This window comes from Nuphar pumila, chromosome 16, assembly GCF_984573655.1.
Source record: "Nuphar pumila chromosome 16, dmNupPumi1.hap1.1, whole genome shotgun sequence".
Taxonomy (NCBI): Eukaryota; Viridiplantae; Streptophyta; class Magnoliopsida; order Nymphaeales; family Nymphaeaceae; genus Nuphar; species Nuphar pumila.
In genome coordinates this window covers 75,680,440-75,697,778 of record NC_143264.1, presented here as the reverse complement: position 1 = coordinate 75,697,778, position 17,339 = coordinate 75,680,440, and the positions used below count along the sequence as shown (strand labels likewise).

The following is a 17,339-nucleotide window of genomic DNA, read 5'->3' as shown; positions in this document are numbered from 1 at the left end:
TTAGGAACATTCTTGTTCTCTATGGGTTTTATTCCAGTGATGCTGACTCATCCTTGTTTATCTATCAAAGTCATCATGGAACAATGCTTCTCTTACTCTATGTTGATGATATTATTCTCACATAAAGTAATCTTACTATGATAAATGAGTTTGTTGCCAGAGTCAGTCATGAGTTCGCCATGAAAGATCTAAGCTATCTTCACTATTTCCTAAGAGTTGAGGTTCATCGTTTCTCTAAGAGATTATTTCTAAATCAGAAAAGGTGTGTGTATGCCTTTTTGGATCGTGCTCAGACGCTTGGTGCCAAACCTGTCTCTACTTCGATGGTGTCTAATCTTCGTCCTACCAAAAGAAGTGAAAAAATATTTTATGACTACACGTTGTACAGAAGTCTCATTGGATGCCTGCAATATTTGACGTTCACACGACCAAATATTTTCTTTAGTGTCAATTATGTTAGTCAATTCATGCAAAATCCCACTGAGTTACACTTCCAAATGGTGAAAAGAATTATGCAATATATTCATGGCACTATTGAGTATGGTATTCGTCTATTGGCCAACACTCAAATCCAGTTATATGTTTTCTCTGATGCCGACTAGGCAGGATGTCCGCTTACTAGAAGGTCCACCACTGTTTTTTGTACTTTTTTTGGTGCCAATTTCATATCACGGAGTGCCAAGAAACAACATATTGTTGCCCGCTCCAACACTGAGGCTGAATATAAGGCGATAGCTTCAACAACAGCTAAACTCACATGGTTATCCCTTATTCTTCGAGATATCAGGATATATTTGTCTGAACTGCCCATCATTTTTGTAATAATCTTTTAGCTCTGCAAGTCACCATTAAACCGGTCTTTCTTTCTCGCATGAAGCATGTTGATATTGACTTTCATTTCATTCGAGAAAAGGTAGCTCATGGGAGTCTCATTACCAAGTTTGTATCGTCATCTCAACAGGTTGCAGATATCTTAACCAAAGCCCTTCTTCGAATTATTTTTGATCGACTTAGAAGCAAACTCTGGTTGTGGATTCACCCCAACTCGAGTTTGTTTTCAAGGATACCACAATGTTTATCAAAGGCAAAGAGTGCATAAAAAAGCTAGAACTAGAAGCCTAGAAGTTCCTTCAACTGGTCATTAAACATATAGAGCCACTAAAGACGGTTCACCATTGAGACACAAGGTGCAAACACAGCCTCCAAAACCCAATTGTTAACTCTCTCTCTCTCTCTCTCTCTCTCTCTCTCTCTCTCTCTCTCTCTCATAACAGTTAGGAAGTATAAGGACAGCTTTTATTGAACACTAGATAATCGCCCGCCCATATGACCGGGTCTTATAAAATCAAATGGTAAAAAAGGAATATATCAAATACATTTATCAAGATTGAAAGTAAAATTAATTGGAATCATAAACATATTGAACCCAAACCCGATCAAGATAGGTTGGATTTAGGTCTAATTCTTAAGCCCGAACCTATTAACCTATATGAATCCACAATTTCCAGCTGCACCCGGACCCAAACTTTTAAATTTAGTTGAATTCTGATCTAACTTTTAGACATGATTTGGAATTGGGTCTGATAATACCTAACCTGAACCCAACCTGGTTACACCCTTAAATTGCTAATAACCAAAGGCCTTGACAATTGTGCACGAGAATGACCAACCCCATGCGCAAAGGTTTTTCTTTTTATGGCCAATGAGAGAGAATCACTCATTTTATGCCTATTAAGGAGGGAGAGACATTTTAGAGAGAGAAAGAAAGAAGTTTCTTCCTGATATGGTAATGAGAGAGAGAGAGAGAGCAGTTACAAATGGTAACATTGTCCACCATGTTGTCATGGTCGCCACCGGTTTAAACAACCCCATCACAAAAGTTACGTTTTTCACACTAGTTTCTTATGAGGTTTACTGTGCACATCATCACAAATATAAGAACAAAATGTCCTTTTTATTTGGCGTTTAATAGTTTAAACAAAGTGGAAGGATAAAACAGTAATTTTCTCTAATTAACCAACAAGATTTAAGATTGTAGACGAATACTGACAGCAGCGTCTATTTGAGCAATTTTTTGAAACCCTAAGGATGCATCTTAAAATTTTGAAACTGGAGGCCGTTAAATGCAATTTGTCCATATCTTAGGCGCCTAAGAGATCCCTTTGAATCAAAATTCACACTCTGACAATTTTGAAACCTGAAAGAGTTTGAAAAACAGGGTGCACTTGGCCAGAAATTTACCCTAAACATTGAAGGTTTTGAGCCTTTTTTATTGCTTTGGTTGAGAAGGATTCCAAGCCAAATTGTATATAAATATACCAGCTACAACAAAAGAACCTTGGCTCGATTCTGTTAGAAACACTTTAAACCACATACAGTAACGACTGCCATATTCAAAAGTTTTAACTGATAAAAGATGCGAATATGAGTAAAGAACATTACCATTCACTGATCGCTGAGTCTTACAGATGCAAACAAATAGTTTGAAAGAATTGCATTTCGACAATCAATAGAAAGAGAAATCAACAGGCGGTCTCTTCTAAGAAATAACCAACCTTTTACATAGCATTACGAGTGCTAAAGAGAAAATAGCAAATTTACGAGCAGCAACTGCTCTTCTGGGCAACTGGTTGCCCTCGGATTTGCACCGTTGGCGGCCTTGCATTACTCATGGCTGGTTGACTCGCCATTCTGCAATTTCAAAAGAAGGAATAATTTAGATGAAGGGGCATGAAACACAGGCGACCTCATGAACTCAAGAAGCATAGGATCTCAAGACCAAAAGGTCTCAAACCTGTTCTTTATGGTAGCTGCCATGGCCATGAAAGCTTGTTCAACGTTGGTTGCATTCTTCGCACTTGTTTCCATGAATGGAATCCCAATCTCATCAGCAAATGCCTTGTGAGAAAACAGAAACCAATATCAAATTCATAACTAATATCCAGGAAAATACAATGAGAATGCCCACAGGTGACGTCTTTCCAGTTAAAGTTAATATACTTGAGGGACCCAAATAAGCGATAAAGTTCAAACGTGGTGGGTGGTAGACTTATTGAGCCATCATAAGGTTCCATATTGGAATGTCAATAGGCAAGTGAGGCATAAAGAGCGCTTGATTCCTATTAATCCAGCGTTTAAAACAGTCAAATTTCTCTTTTTTTGTTTATTCTTTTTGTGGTTTATTGAGGGTTGAGGACGACATGAAATAGATACTTGGGGAAACACAAACCAAAAACTGAACCAACATGAAACTGATGTTCCTCTTCACCAAAGGACAGATCATTTCCACAGAGCCTAATTCTTGAAGTTTCCCTCTCTTACAGTTGCTAGATATCAAATAAATAGGAGGAAAAAAATAAAGAAAAAGAAAAGGGAAAATATTCTGGCAGACATTAGAATTATGGAGACAGACATTGGAAGCAAGAGGTTTTAAGTTGAGTAAGAGTAAGACAGAATACATGGAATGCCGATTTAGTAAGCAACGAAATAGAGATGGGAGTGTAGTGAAGCTTGGTGAGCAAGAAATACCGGTGGATGATTCTTTCAAATATTTGGGATCTATCATTCAAAAGTATGAAGAAATTGATGGAGATGTAAATCATAGGATAAAGGTTGGGTGGATGAAATGGAAGAGTGCAACTGGAGTGTTGTGCGATCGTAAAATGCCATTGCGGTTGAAGGGAAAGTTTTATAGGACGACTATTAGGCCCGCTTTACTATATGGTACGGAATGTTGGGCTGCCAAAAGACATCATATTAAAAAAATGAGTGTAGTTGAGATGCGTATGCTGAGATGGATGTGTGGAAATACAATAAAAGATAAGATTCGGAACGAGGAGATACGTAAGAAGGTAGGCGTTGCACCCATTGAAAATAAGATGAGAGATAATCGTTTACGGTGGTTTGGACATATTCGACGAAGGCCTAATGATGCTCCAGTTAGAAGGATGGAGAAATGGGAAAATATATTAGTTAAAAGAGGTCGGGGTAGGCCTAGGAAGACATGGATGGAGGTGATAGGAAAGGATATGAAAGCTTTGAACCTCACCGAGGACATGGCATTGGATAGAAATGAATGGAGGAGAAGGATTCATGTGGAAGACCCAGAATGATTTTCTTTGTTGGTTCATATCGCCGACCCCAATTGTTTTGGGATGAAGGCGTAGTTGTTGTTGTATTCTGGCAGAAAACTCAGGCCCATCCAGGAAATCTTAACACAATTACTCTAGTTAAAAAGATATCCTATGTTCAATTGTTAAAAAACCAAACCAAGAAAAAAGATATGGAGCTCTCATCCCTCAGTAAAACATCCTGAAAAAAAAACAATTGTTCGAAGAGATTCTGAAAATAAAAGAAAAAGATACCTTAGCTGTCTCATAAGGAACCACTTTATTGTCTGTCATATCACACTTGTTCCCAACTAGAAGCTTGTTCACATTCTCACTAGCATAGCGATCAATTTCATTCAACCACTGCTTCACATTGTTAAAACTCTCCTGATCTGTGACATCATATACCACCTTCCAAAAGCAGAGGCATGCAATAACTTTTGTCAAAACCAAACTTTGGGGAATGACTAGTAAACGAACAGGCCAACATAAGGTTGAAGCCACATTGATTCCATGTAATTCCACAATGACTCTAACACACAGAATAAAGCCAGGCTGTCCACTTAAACCTGACCAATTCCATTAAACATATGCAGAAAAAGCAAAAAGCTTGAAGCAGCAACACTTACAATAATCCCATGAGCACCACGGTAGTAGCTACTAGTGATGGTCCTGAATCGTTCTTGCCCAGCAGTATCCCACTGCACAATAAAACCAAAGCCAGGAAAATCAAAAGAAATGAGAAGACATCTAGCAAATGACTTCACAATTCAAATTTCCATACTAAACATGAGTTTAGACGGTGCCCTAGAAATAAACAAGCTGGAATATCACAATAGTCGCGACAAATTACTGGCTGGAAGAAAGTATTCTAAACAATTTAATTTTTTCGTGACATTTCCAAGTGGCCTTTAGACCTCCAAGATGCAACTATGCATGAGACAGTGACCTCATAAAGCCAAATGAAGAATATTGTTTTTGAGTAGGTGTGCATGTGTCACCTTATATTTAGGCAGCATATCATTTCCTGATTTCAATTCAGACAAAATGCAGACATTATATTTATCTGCTATGTCCTACTTATAGGTGTTGCACTGATCAACAATTGCTAACACTATATAAACAGTGAAAATGAGGAAATATGTAGAGAGGTGTCTTTTTATCTTTGAGCATGCTCATGCAGTTGAGAGCAATGATGTCCCAGTTTTCCAGTCTTTGCCAAGTTGTTGAACAATTAATTAAACTAAAACAGATTTTAGAAACACCTAGGCAGTTGATACTGTTAAGATATATATACTTATATGTAAACCGAAATACCCATCAGGCGTATTTTGGTCATTTCAACTGTAATAAGCGTCAGCCCATTAGGGGCTGACCACCTTTTGATATTTTTTATTTTTTTATTTTTATTTTGTACTTTTCTTTTTTGTGAAATGATGGGGCAGCTCCAACTAGCTGGAGCTGCTCCCAACAGCTGGTTGGAGTTGCTCCCTTGTAGCCTCTTACATTATAAATAGGCCTCTAAGACCTTTGTATTCTTAACTCTCTAGAAGAATATTTCCTATGCAATAACAAGAATATTTTTGACCCTTGTGAGGGTCGTGTGGCTTAATCAATCGAGTGTTTCTCTTGATTGAGTATGTTCTTGCAAGTCCATAAGTGACGTTTTTTTTTATTTGATTCATTTCATTACATGGTATCGGAGCTTTGGTGCTCTTGAAGTATTATTCATTTGGATAATAACAAGAGGAGGATCGTGAGCTTGGTGCAGCATCGGATTGTGGATTGTTGCATCGGGAAGCGTACTATCAAAGATCTTATATTATCTTCCATTCTTTTTCTTTCTCTCTCTCTCCTTTCCTTATAGAAGTAATCGTCTTCATTCCCGTGCGACTCAATGATACAAACTATGTATGTGGGCATCTACAATGAAGCACAAAATATGAGAAAAGGGTTTATGGGGTTTGGTTAATGGTATCGAAAAATAACCTAAATTCATTCTAATCAAAATTGAGAATGGAAAGAAAATTGCTCTTCAAGGAGAAGAGATAGCTAAAGCTGTCTCCGATTATGAAAAGAAATAGAAAGAGTGGAGGATGAGTCATTCCAGGATAATTGGATAGCGCATTAATAGTGTAGACATCCACAAGTACTCTAGCTTAGCAAAATTTGATTTCACTAGTGATGCATGAAAATATCTTAAAGATATATATAGTTTCAATAATATTGCTCACATATGCAATGTGAAAAACAAAGTAAGGACTATGATCTAAAGAGAGATGAACATTAGGGAATATTACAATGCATTCTCTCTCTTTTAGGATGAATTGATTATTCTAGAGCCAAAATGACATTGTCTCTAAGATGTAGAACTCTCTGAAAAACAAATTAGAACAAAGCATTTCTACCAATTCGTTAATGGGCTTAGACCCAAATTTGAAAGGACCAAGTCGGCTCTCCTTCATAGAAGATGTGTACTAACCATAGTTGAAACTCTTGAAGAGTTAACTATAGAAGAAAATAGGTTGAAGAAACCATCCACCTTAAAGGATGAAGAATCCGTCATTGCTATGTCAGCCCGGTAACCACACTAAGAGTTATAAACATCCTCACTTTTTGAAAAATGAGAATGAAAGAAACTCCAATGACTATGGAAGAAGTCAAAGAGATAAAAAAGGTGATCATGACATTACCTAAAGGGTTAAAAAATTAGAAGCCTTAGAAAAGGCAAAAACTTGAGAAATCCTGACATTACCTAAAAGAATAAAAACTATAGGATATAAATGGGTCTACAATATAAAAATTAAATGGGATGGGACATTAAAAAGATATAAAGCTAGGCTAGTAGCCAAGGGATATAGTCAAGAATATGGGATAGACTATGACGAGACATTTGCTCCGGTCGCTTGAATGACCACTGTTAGAACCCCTATTTCTATAGCATCAATTAAAAAATTGTCAATCTTTCAAATAGATGTAAAAAATGTGTTTTTCAATGGTAATCTCAATGAAGATGTTTACATGGTTCCTCCACCAGGTTTAAGTTTAGCACATGAAAAAAATCCTTCGATTATGAAAAGCTTTGTATGGTCTAAAACAAACTCTCAAAGCTTGGTAATAATAGGTTCAGTAATGTGATGACACAACTTCGTTTTAAATCTTGTTATACTGACACTGCGTTGTTTGTTAAGTGTTCTAATGCAAGAATGGTAATATTACTGCTTTACGTAAATGATTATCATAGAAGGTGACAAGGAGGGAGTTAATCATATCAAAGATATGCTTAAAGACAACTTTTATATAACAGATCTTGGTTTTTTATGATATTTTCTTGAAATAGACGTAGCTTACTCACCTCATGGTTATTTTTTGTCGTAGACTAAGTATGCAGCAAAGATCATAGAACGATCAAGACTCTCAAATAAAAAACAAGTTGATACTCAAGAGGTCATAAATGCGAAAATGAAGAAAGATGATAGAGAACCTCTGAAGGATCCAATTCCATATAGACAAATGATTGAAGTTTTTTTTATCTCTCTATTACTCGTCCTGATATTTCTCATGCTATTCATTCTGTTAGTCAATTTCAACATGCTTCCACTACAGTACATATCAGTGATGTAATGAGAATTATTAGATATATTAAAAATTCTATCAATTATAGATTATTTTTATTATCCTCTTCTTCATTAGAAGTTATTGCATATTCTGATTCCAATTGAGGGGATATGAATGATAGATGCTCAAGCACTGGTTCCTGTGTTTTTTTAGGTGATTCTCTCATTTTATGGTGATGCAATAAGCAGGAGAATGTGTCACTCTCTACTACTGAAGCAGAGTATCGTAAGATGGCAACAACTACGTCTGAGGGACAAAACATATTGAAATGGATTGTCACTACGTTCGTGAAGAATTCCTGAGGAAGACCATCACATTGCCTTACATTCCATCTGAGTATCAACTAGCAAACTTCTTCACTAAAGTGCTCCCTCACCTAGATTTCACTTTCTACTTGGCAAACTCTCAGTTGTTACACCATGAGTTTGAGAGGGGGTTTTAAGATATATATATATATATATATATATATATATATATATATATATATATATATATACCCATCAAGGGTATTTCGATCATTTCAACTGTAATAGGCATCAGCCCATTAGGGGCTGACCACCTTTTGATATTTTTTATTTTTCTTTTGTACTTTTTTTTTTTGTGAAATGATGGGGAAGCTCCAACTAGCTCTTGGAGGTGCTCAGCTCAAGAGCTAGTTTGAGCTACTCCCTTGTGGTCAGTTACATTATAAATAGGCCTCTAGGGCCTTTGTATTCTTAACTCTCTAGAAGAGTATTTCCTAGGAAATAACAAGAATATTTTTTACCCTTGTGAGGGTAGTGTGGCTTAATCAATCAAGTGTTTCTCTTGATTGAGTGTGTTCTTGCAAGTCCATAACTTCCTTTTGGATTTGATCCATTTCATTACAGATACACCTTCCGTGGAACATGCCTTCACAACTAAAACAGATTTTTTAATATTTTTTTGAATAAAAATAAATAGATAGTAACATACAATTTGAAGTTTAATAGTCTTCCCATCTTGCTCCACTGTGCGGATTTTCTGCAATATGAATACCACCATTGCCATTAGACGTGATCAGGCCCCACAAGATTAAAAAAGAATGAACCTCGAAGAGTATATGAAGCTGAGCTAAACAAGTTAACACTTGGCAGAAAGGAAACAAAAACATACAAAATCAACCCCGATGGTGCTGATGTAGCTCTCCAGATATGAGTCATCCTATATCAAATAAGAAATTAACCAGTTGTCAGTGTGTGAATTGGACCAAAGCCTACTCAAAGCAGCCATGTCCCAAAATTGACATATCAAATAAATTATTTCCTATATGTTACGGCCACATGAAAATGCATGAGCATGCAAGTACAAAATTCACTTAGATATGAGTACAGAAAGCCCATGTAAAGCAAATAAAGCACCGATGCATATTCAGATTTCCACTCCAAGAAAGAAACCTTCATGCCTCTCACAAGTTTATTCCAAAAATTTATTAAAATTATTTGGAGCAGCATAAATATAAATGAAAACATATTTTGGTATTTGATAAATTTATCTTATTTTTCTTATCATATCTTTATACACCTACAATGAAACCTGGAGATTTATATCTCAGTTCTATATTTTGAATTTAATTAAAAAAATGATAGAACCCTTACCGCAAATCTCAAAAGAAGGCATGATTTTCCAACACCAGAGTCTCCTATAAGCAAAAGCTTGAACAAGTAATCACTACAAAAGAGGAGCTAATTAGAAATTAGTTGTTATAAATCATATACCTAGCTACAAAAAAAAATCTAATATTAATAATCTACATCATGTAGACAAGGAAATGAATACAGTTACAACATCGTGACAGGAAATGGATACAAAATATTTATGCAAATTAGGACACAAGGACATGCTAAACGGATGCATACATACACATATATGTTTTCACATGCATGTGTATATGCACACACATGCACACAGAGACACACAACTCACATATGTATGACAAGGTAAGACTCAAATCCTCAAGCACAAGTATACATTTTAAAGTACATAGTAAAGGTCATCAAATTAAAACACAAACAATCATGAAAACAATAAATTATAGGAAAGATAAAGCCAACAACCATGTACTGTATCCCCGTGAAAAAGCTAATAACGAACTGCAGAGCTGTGTCGAATGCCATTTAATGATGACAACGAGAGAAAAAAAAATGGATGGCAATTCTACGCTGCAAGAATTGTTGCTTACATGTTTAAGGCAGGCCTAAAAAAGCATGTATACACATACAGATTAACAATCAAAGAGAATATCCTAAGCTAGGATTTACTTAAAGCCTAAGACACTACAACAGAACATGAAAGCAGTAGTTGATATTAAGACCTATAGGTCAATATTCAAACAGAATAGCCTTGATTTAACATTGCCAAAAGAGTTATTCAGAACACGCATGCTAGCTGCTATTCAAGGATAACTAGCACTTCATGATATAAAATTTTCACATCACCATGGTGTGAAAAATCCCTTTTACTTTGTGTACCTAAACCATGATTCGAGTTCAACGTAACCCTAGAAAAATGGTGAATTCACCAACTCTTTCCTTAACCAGTCAAACTTACAGAATGTTGTGACAGGAGGGTAACAAGAAAAGAAAATTGAAATAGAGAAGAATATGATAATGACCCCACAACTATGGTACCCGGACACTCCATTTTTCCCTCCGTACCCGTGTATCCCCATGTTGACACGCGTCAACACCCGGACACGCCATTTTACCCTCTGTACATACAAGTTTGTATTCAATTTATAATTATATTTTCAGTTTATAACTTCATATTTTCAGTATATAACATATATTTTAGATATAGAATATATATTTAGATTATATTCAGTTTATTTTGTATTTATGTGATATATATATATATAGCCATGTCCCTATACCCACATTTTTTGAAATTGCCGTGTCGTACCCTCCATACCTGTACCCGTACCCACACCAATACCGTACCATACCGTACCATACCCAGGTGACATAGCCCCACAACAATGAAATATCCTAGAGTCTCAATCTTGCCAACTTCAAGTATGATAGCCATAAAATGTAACAGATAAAATCAAAATGCAACATTAAATAGGACCATCTTTTCATTATTATCAGAGGGACAGTTGCCTTGTTCTCAGAGAAGGATTTGTGCACAAACACATTGGCAAAAATGACGGAAAATGCTTAGCACAGGTTTCATGCATGAAGGTGACAACTTCAGGAAAGAAAGGATCTTATAATGACGAAATTGTTAATCATCTAAATCAGGCCCACTTTTTGAAGTGGATAACTGGAAAAAAGCTCACTAGTGCAAATGATAAATAGCAGAGTTTGATGTCAGACAAGACAGAGACCATCCAAGAAAACACTGATTGTCAATGACAACAGTACCTATCATTTATACCTGTACATGACCAAAAAATACTGTATTCAGTTTCTCGAACTATGCAAATACTTGCTTTTACACAAATGCAAATGCATAAAGGACAGGAAATGTACCTCAATATGCCAAATAAAACAGAAAATATGTGCAGATCAATTATTTATTATGAATTTTGAGTTGTAAAATCATTATCATGCAATGTTTTACAATAGCAAAGGTGCCTACTCAGCCATGACAAAGCATATCAGACTTAAGATAATTCATTGATGTTTTACAATGGCAAAGGATCCTACTCAGTTATGACTAGGTATACCAGACTTCAGATAATCCATAGTTTTGCCATCACAGTTAGGCAACAACTTGCATTGGGAACACAACAATGAAGTACAGGACTTATTACTAGCACCTCACATTGATAACAGAAGGAAACCACTTTATCAGAGCCACAGTCACGACCAATGTGTTGGCAGAACATACCTAACCCACAAAGTAAGTTACCTATTATGTTACGTAAAAAAGAAAGATGTAAATTTACCCCTTTCTGGGTTGGATATAATGTTTTATTCCAAGTGAAATAAAGTTTATTATTTTACTCCTAGTGATATAACATTGAGGCAATGATGACAGATAAAACATGTTATGGTGAATGCAGAGATGAATGTTGTTTACAATTGAGTTGCAGAGGCGAATGCAGTTGGAGACCAATTTGTTTGTTTGTTTACAAAAATATAATAGAACAGGTGAACATACAACACAAGCAAGCAAATCCAATTGGATTTCTTGACACAGCCACACAGTTGATTCAAGTATTTATTCAGCTTATATTGCTCAAGTTTCATTGAAGACAGTTATTTGACAAAAAATGGTAAAACGCCAGTGCATATCATATTTTGACCTAACCCAGATAGTAGACAAGATAATAACTATGAAATATAGAACAACATTGTCATTGAGTACCACAGCTTTCTTTTCCTTGATGAGCAAACATCATAGTTTTCCACTGTATGATACACAGCATAAAATTGAAGTGACCATAATCCAAAGACGATCATAGCCAACAATATGAAAAAATGCCACCTTTTCTAAGATATCCGTGGTAGTTTCACCTATGTCATTACGAATAAGAAAGCACTCTTATCTATGCACTTTAACAACTAGTACTGAGGGTTCACCAAAAAAACATTTTAGGATTTATAGGTGTGCCCAACATTTTTTTATATAAATAAATTAAAAAGAATAATCACATATCCAAATCAATTGGATGATCAAACTATACTATTGCACAGAATTTCACCATAAAGGTAATAAAACTCATACTCCAATCAAAGCTAATCAAATCGACTCCAGCAATACTACCATGACAGATTAATTGAAATTTATGCACAACATCACTCAAAACTAATCATTTTCACACATGATCAAAGATAGCCTATTTCGCAACTTATCCGACATGCAAGCTCCCAAACAATCATAACACGATTGAAAGCACTCAAATTTTCTTAAATAACATGATATTCCAGGATGTATCCATCAAAAGGGGGAAAACTGCTTAAATTTAGCACTACTTCAGTCAATTTTTAAATCATTCGTTATATCCTTAATCACCAAATGAAAAGAAAAATCCTGAGGGTCATGGAGATCAGATCCTTGCAGGAATCTAAAATTTTGCATCGTGCGGCCACAAGAGCATGACGTCCACAATAAATCACACGAACACCATATGAAGGTTCACATAAAACGACTCAATTTCCCTTCAACAACAAAAAACCACGATCAAGTCTCAACAAAATCACAAGATGCAGATCTGCTAGTCGCACCATATAAAAGTCTTAACAGATCTCAACCATAAAAACCTCAAAAGAAATTGAGACAAAAACCGGCAATTCAAAACCTAACTCCATCCATTCAAAGTTTCCTTACATTTGGGATAAGAAATAACAAAAAAGAAATAGCAACCCTAAGATAACGCAAGTACGGAAACGAGAATCAGGCACTCACTATTCCGGATTCATGGTGAAAACCTTCACGAAAACCAAGGGATTAGGTTCCCGGGAGACGAAACGCTGATAGATCTCACGATTCCGGCGAAGAAGCAAGCCGGATCTTCGGATCTTCACCTGAGAAATACAGAAGGAAAAGACGGGAATCTCCTCCTGATGACGACGAGAAGGCCGACAAAAGCGGAGATTCAGAGGGTGGGGAGGCGGGGTTTTATACTTGCGGAATCAGAAGCAAAGACCCTTCATTTCGCTTAAATTTTCAAAACTACCCCTCCATTATGCGCTTTTATGACGTGTTCGGTTCGGATTCCATCGGGACGTGGGCGTTGCCAAACCATACATAATTGGATCCTGAATAGCCGGATCTGAACACGGATCCGATTGGGCAGGTTCTAAACGGGTCGGGATACTGACATAATCCGATGTAGCTTAGTGGGATCCAGATCCAGATTCAGATTTAAAGTACAGGTCCATAAGAACTTCCTCATCTTTCGTTCTTATCACCCCAAGCTGGAAAAAGGCTCACTTCTACCCCAAAATGGAGAGATGGGATCCTGTGAAACGCTGGGTGAGCGTTTACAGCCACCAATCCTAGCTCAGTACAAGTGGGATCCACAGAGGGGTGGGGTTTGTGGTTGCGAACGCTGGGTGAGATTGCTAATCTCATTCGGCGTTTTACAGAATAGGCTCTCCAAAATGGTCCTCCCTCCCAGGTTTTAGACTTTTAGGCCCCCCTTTGCATGTCATGGAAAGTGGGCTGTTTCCATGAAAACGCATCGATGACAGGCATGTTTTTGCAGGGACCACAATAACAAAACAAACTGGGGTACCTCTTTTCGCCCAGAAGGAGCCCCAGATTCAACGTTGGACCTCCCTTTTTCGCGAAAAGCATTCCATGGGAGGTCCTCTTCCGTGACATGCAAACCGACCCTTAGATAAAAAAAAAACACACTCATTTCTTTCATGCCCTTCTTTTATTAATGAGACTAGGGATGTTCCCTTGCGACTTAAAGTAGGCTTAAGAGGGACCGTCGCGCCGCGCTGGCCCATTGAAAGAAATAAGCCCGTGACAAGGGATGTCAATGTGTAAAACATTGGTTCAGTCTCATGTGGTTTAGAACCAGGATCTAACTTTGAGGTGCTTGTATTGAGTTTGAATCTGAGTTCAATCAGGTCTGCCATAAGAAAAACCATACCCAGGTCCTATAAGAATTACATAAGCCGAATCTGATCTATACCCAGTAAATTAATATATACTTTTTTTTTTACGAGTCCTAATGGGAACTCAAGTCAGACTCGGGTTTGGTGCCAAATTTCACAAACCATACCTGACTCTATGTATTAATCTCACTCCTTGTTACCAAACTCCGACCCATAAGGTTTTGTGCAGGTCCAATTCGGGTCAAAGCGATGTTGTCAGTATTGAATCTTTTGGCCAACGATTCAGCTGTATCGGCCTATACCGATACTCAAGTGAAACGTTCTTTATCAGCCAAAAAAATAATAATAAAATATTATGTATCAATAAGAACATGGCACATGTTAAAACTATTAAAATAATATTAAAAATAACTTTTAATATTTTTATATTTATTAAAAAATAGCTCATTCAGGAGTGATTTGTATCGATTTTCTGCCGATACGTATCGGCCAATACACAACATTGGGTCAAAGGAAACAGATTAACACTCCTACATGAGACCCGCTTTGATTAAAAAAAATGTCTTTTACACGAAGGATGACATGAGCAACCCAATAGAAATATGTGTTGGGTCCTACAAAATAAATGACAAATACCTGCTTTTTTTAAATGAAAACATGATCCCACCTCTCACCATGAGAAAACACTTTCCTACATGGGCATTCCTTTCATAAGAAAGCAGCTTCCCGTTGGTGAGTGTATCACCCCCTCCCCCTCCCCCATTTAAGAAGCAGTCATTTCCCACGAGCAATGAGACAATCGCCTTGTGGAAAACAAGTGATGGCGCCCATTAGATTCCATACAAAACATCTTGTTTCCCATGAAAGTTGTCACACGTGACACGGAAAACTTTTTTCCACGTGGGGGAGGCTTTCATTTGAAACAGCAGTCACACCCTTTGTCATGCAACAAATGTGCTCTTAAAGGGAGTTTGTTTCATGTCCTTTCCCTACAAAGAGGCTATCTTTCATAAGGAATAGAGCATCTTTCCTATAAGGAGTGAAACAAACATGTTCATGAGAAATATGTAGTGGGACAGAAAATAAAATAATAAAAAAAACAGTTCTTCTGTCAAAATGGGTTCATACCTCTCCCATGGTGAAGCACTTTTCCTCCAAACTGGTCATTTGAAAGGAAAGAGACTTCTCTTGAGTGGGAGTCCAACAAACGCCCCCCTAAGGACCGTTTGCGCTGTGATGAATGTTATTTCCTAACAAAGAGCTGTGAGGATTACCACATCAAATTGACTAAAAAGAACGAAATGGAAAAGACGACACTTTGGAAGATTAGGGTTTATAGGATCTTATTTTACCTGCCTTAATTAAATTAAAAGTGATACTGCACGTCATTAGTGGTCCCATGGTCTAGTGGTCAGGACATTGGACTTTGAATCCAATAGCCCGAGTTCGACTCTCGGTGGGACCTTTTTCATTATTCTTTTTGTTATTTCCGATTTTTTCCACGTCTACGTTATTGTTTTCAAGGTCGAACACAAAAGCCAAGAAATTACTAAAAATGAACAATGGCAATTAGCAATTTAAATGTCATAAAATAATTATTTCATTCAAAAAAAAATCTCCATTGAACAAAAAGTCATAAAATAAGAAGACTACCTTGAATTTTATTTTAGATAAATTGGTAGTCAAGACAACACTATCTTGCATAATGAGTTTGAGAAGGCAGGAAGAAAAAAAGAAAAGAAAAAGTAAATGTTTCTTCCTTTATTAAAAAAAAGTTGAGCAAGATCCTGATTTATAAACAGTAAAATTTATGATTGATTCGGGATAGGCCGGTTTTTCCTCGAGGAAATATAGAAAACAGCTCTTCATCATTTCATATTCTGCTAAGAGTAAATGGAAGGGCAACCAACATAAGCACATTTAGATTTGGTGCCTTATATAATAGGACCTATTTACCAATTTAAGTTTAGGTTACCATTATGGTTGGACCAAGGGTTCAGTCTATATCTAACCAAGCCAGACTGAACCAAAACATGATCATTAAAACCAGAGAAAAATTAGTTTCTTCTAGTTAAAACAAGGTCCTATATGCCCAAATCTAGATCCGAGCTTACCGGATCCGACTCTGTCTCCTTCTTATTCGAACATGGGAGTAGAAAATGATTATTGTTGATTTTTTAACATTCTATAAGCAGGTTTAAAGTATTGACCTCTCTCTCTCTCTCTCAAATACTGTGAGAAATTGCCTGAAAGTTTAAAATGGCAATTTCTCGCGAGATTTTCAAACTGTGATAAATATCACGATATTTACCATTTTAGCAGATATTTATCATGAGGTTTATGACAAGTTGGATACCAAAGAGAGCAAGAAGGATATTTATAGGCTTGCAAATATGAGAGATAGAAAATCGAGGGATCTGGGTATGGTTAGATGTATCAAAGATGAAACACAAAGGGTTTTAGTCAAAGATGAGGAGATTAAGTAGAGATGAAAATATTATTTTGATAAGCTATTTAATGGAAGTCATGTTCAGGATCTTGAAGACTTCTCCATTCCTTTTCATGAGATGAATTGTGACTTCATGCGCAAGATTCAAAAGAAAGAAATTGCAGAGACTTTGAAGAAAATGAAATCAAGAAGAGCAGTTGCCCCAGATGGTATATCTACCGATGCTTGAAAATGCTTGGGTGAGAAAGGGTTAGAATGGTTGAAATATCTTTTTAACAAGATTTGATGGACAAATAAGATGCCAAATGAGTGGAGGAATAGTACTTTGGTGCCTCTATATAAGAATAAAGGTGATATACAAGATTGCACAAACTATTGTGGTATAAAACTCATGAGTCATACTATGGAAATTTGGTTTTATGCTTGGAAGATCAACGATGGAAGCTATACATCTTCTTAGACAACTTATTGAGAGATATAGAGAGAGAAACAAAAATTTGGATATGATTTTTATTGATTTTGAGAAGGCATACGATAGAGTACCTAAGGATGTTCTCTGGTGGACAATGATGAATAAATGTGTTTCTCTCAAGTACATTAGTATAATTAAAGATATGTACGAAGGAG

General features: G+C 36.5%; 1 protein-coding gene and 1 non-coding gene across 2 annotated transcripts; one reads left to right on the top strand and one right to left on the bottom strand.

Moving 5' to 3' along the window:
* Nucleotides 1–2,425: 2,425 nt before the first annotated feature.
* On the bottom strand, nt 2,426–13,281 carry LOC149813659 (GTP-binding protein YPTM2). Its single transcript, XM_089992355.1, has 8 exons — nt 13,101–13,281; nt 9,344–9,416; nt 8,862–8,909; nt 8,682–8,729; nt 4,739–4,810; nt 4,365–4,520; nt 2,795–2,898; nt 2,426–2,691 (listed from the first exon to the last, which is right to left on the bottom strand). Exons 1-8 carry the CDS (start codon nt 13,112–13,114, stop codon nt 2,598–2,600), a joined length of 609 nt encoding a protein of 202 aa, XP_089848481.1. The 5' UTR covers nt 13,115–13,281; the 3' UTR covers nt 2,426–2,597.
* A 2,375-nt stretch (nt 13,282–15,656) lies between these two features.
* Nucleotides 15,657–15,728, top strand: TRNAQ-UUG (transfer RNA glutamine (anticodon UUG)). The gene has a single exon. It is a non-coding gene; the product is annotated as a tRNA-Gln (tRNA).
* Nucleotides 15,729–17,339: the final 1,611 nt, after the last annotated feature.

What these genes read in the sequence shown, in the direction of transcription:
- LOC149813659 (XM_089992355.1), bottom strand. An exon ending in GTGGTGCTCATGGGATTATT is followed by an intron (nt 4,521 to 4,738) that starts GTAAGTGTTGCT and finishes TGCTTTTGGAAG; the next exon opens with GTGGTATATGATGTCACAGA. An exon ending in GCAGCTACCATAAAGAACAG is followed by an intron (nt 2,692 to 2,794) that starts GTTTGAGACCTT and finishes TTGAAATTGCAG; the next exon opens with AATGGCGAGTCAACCAGCCA.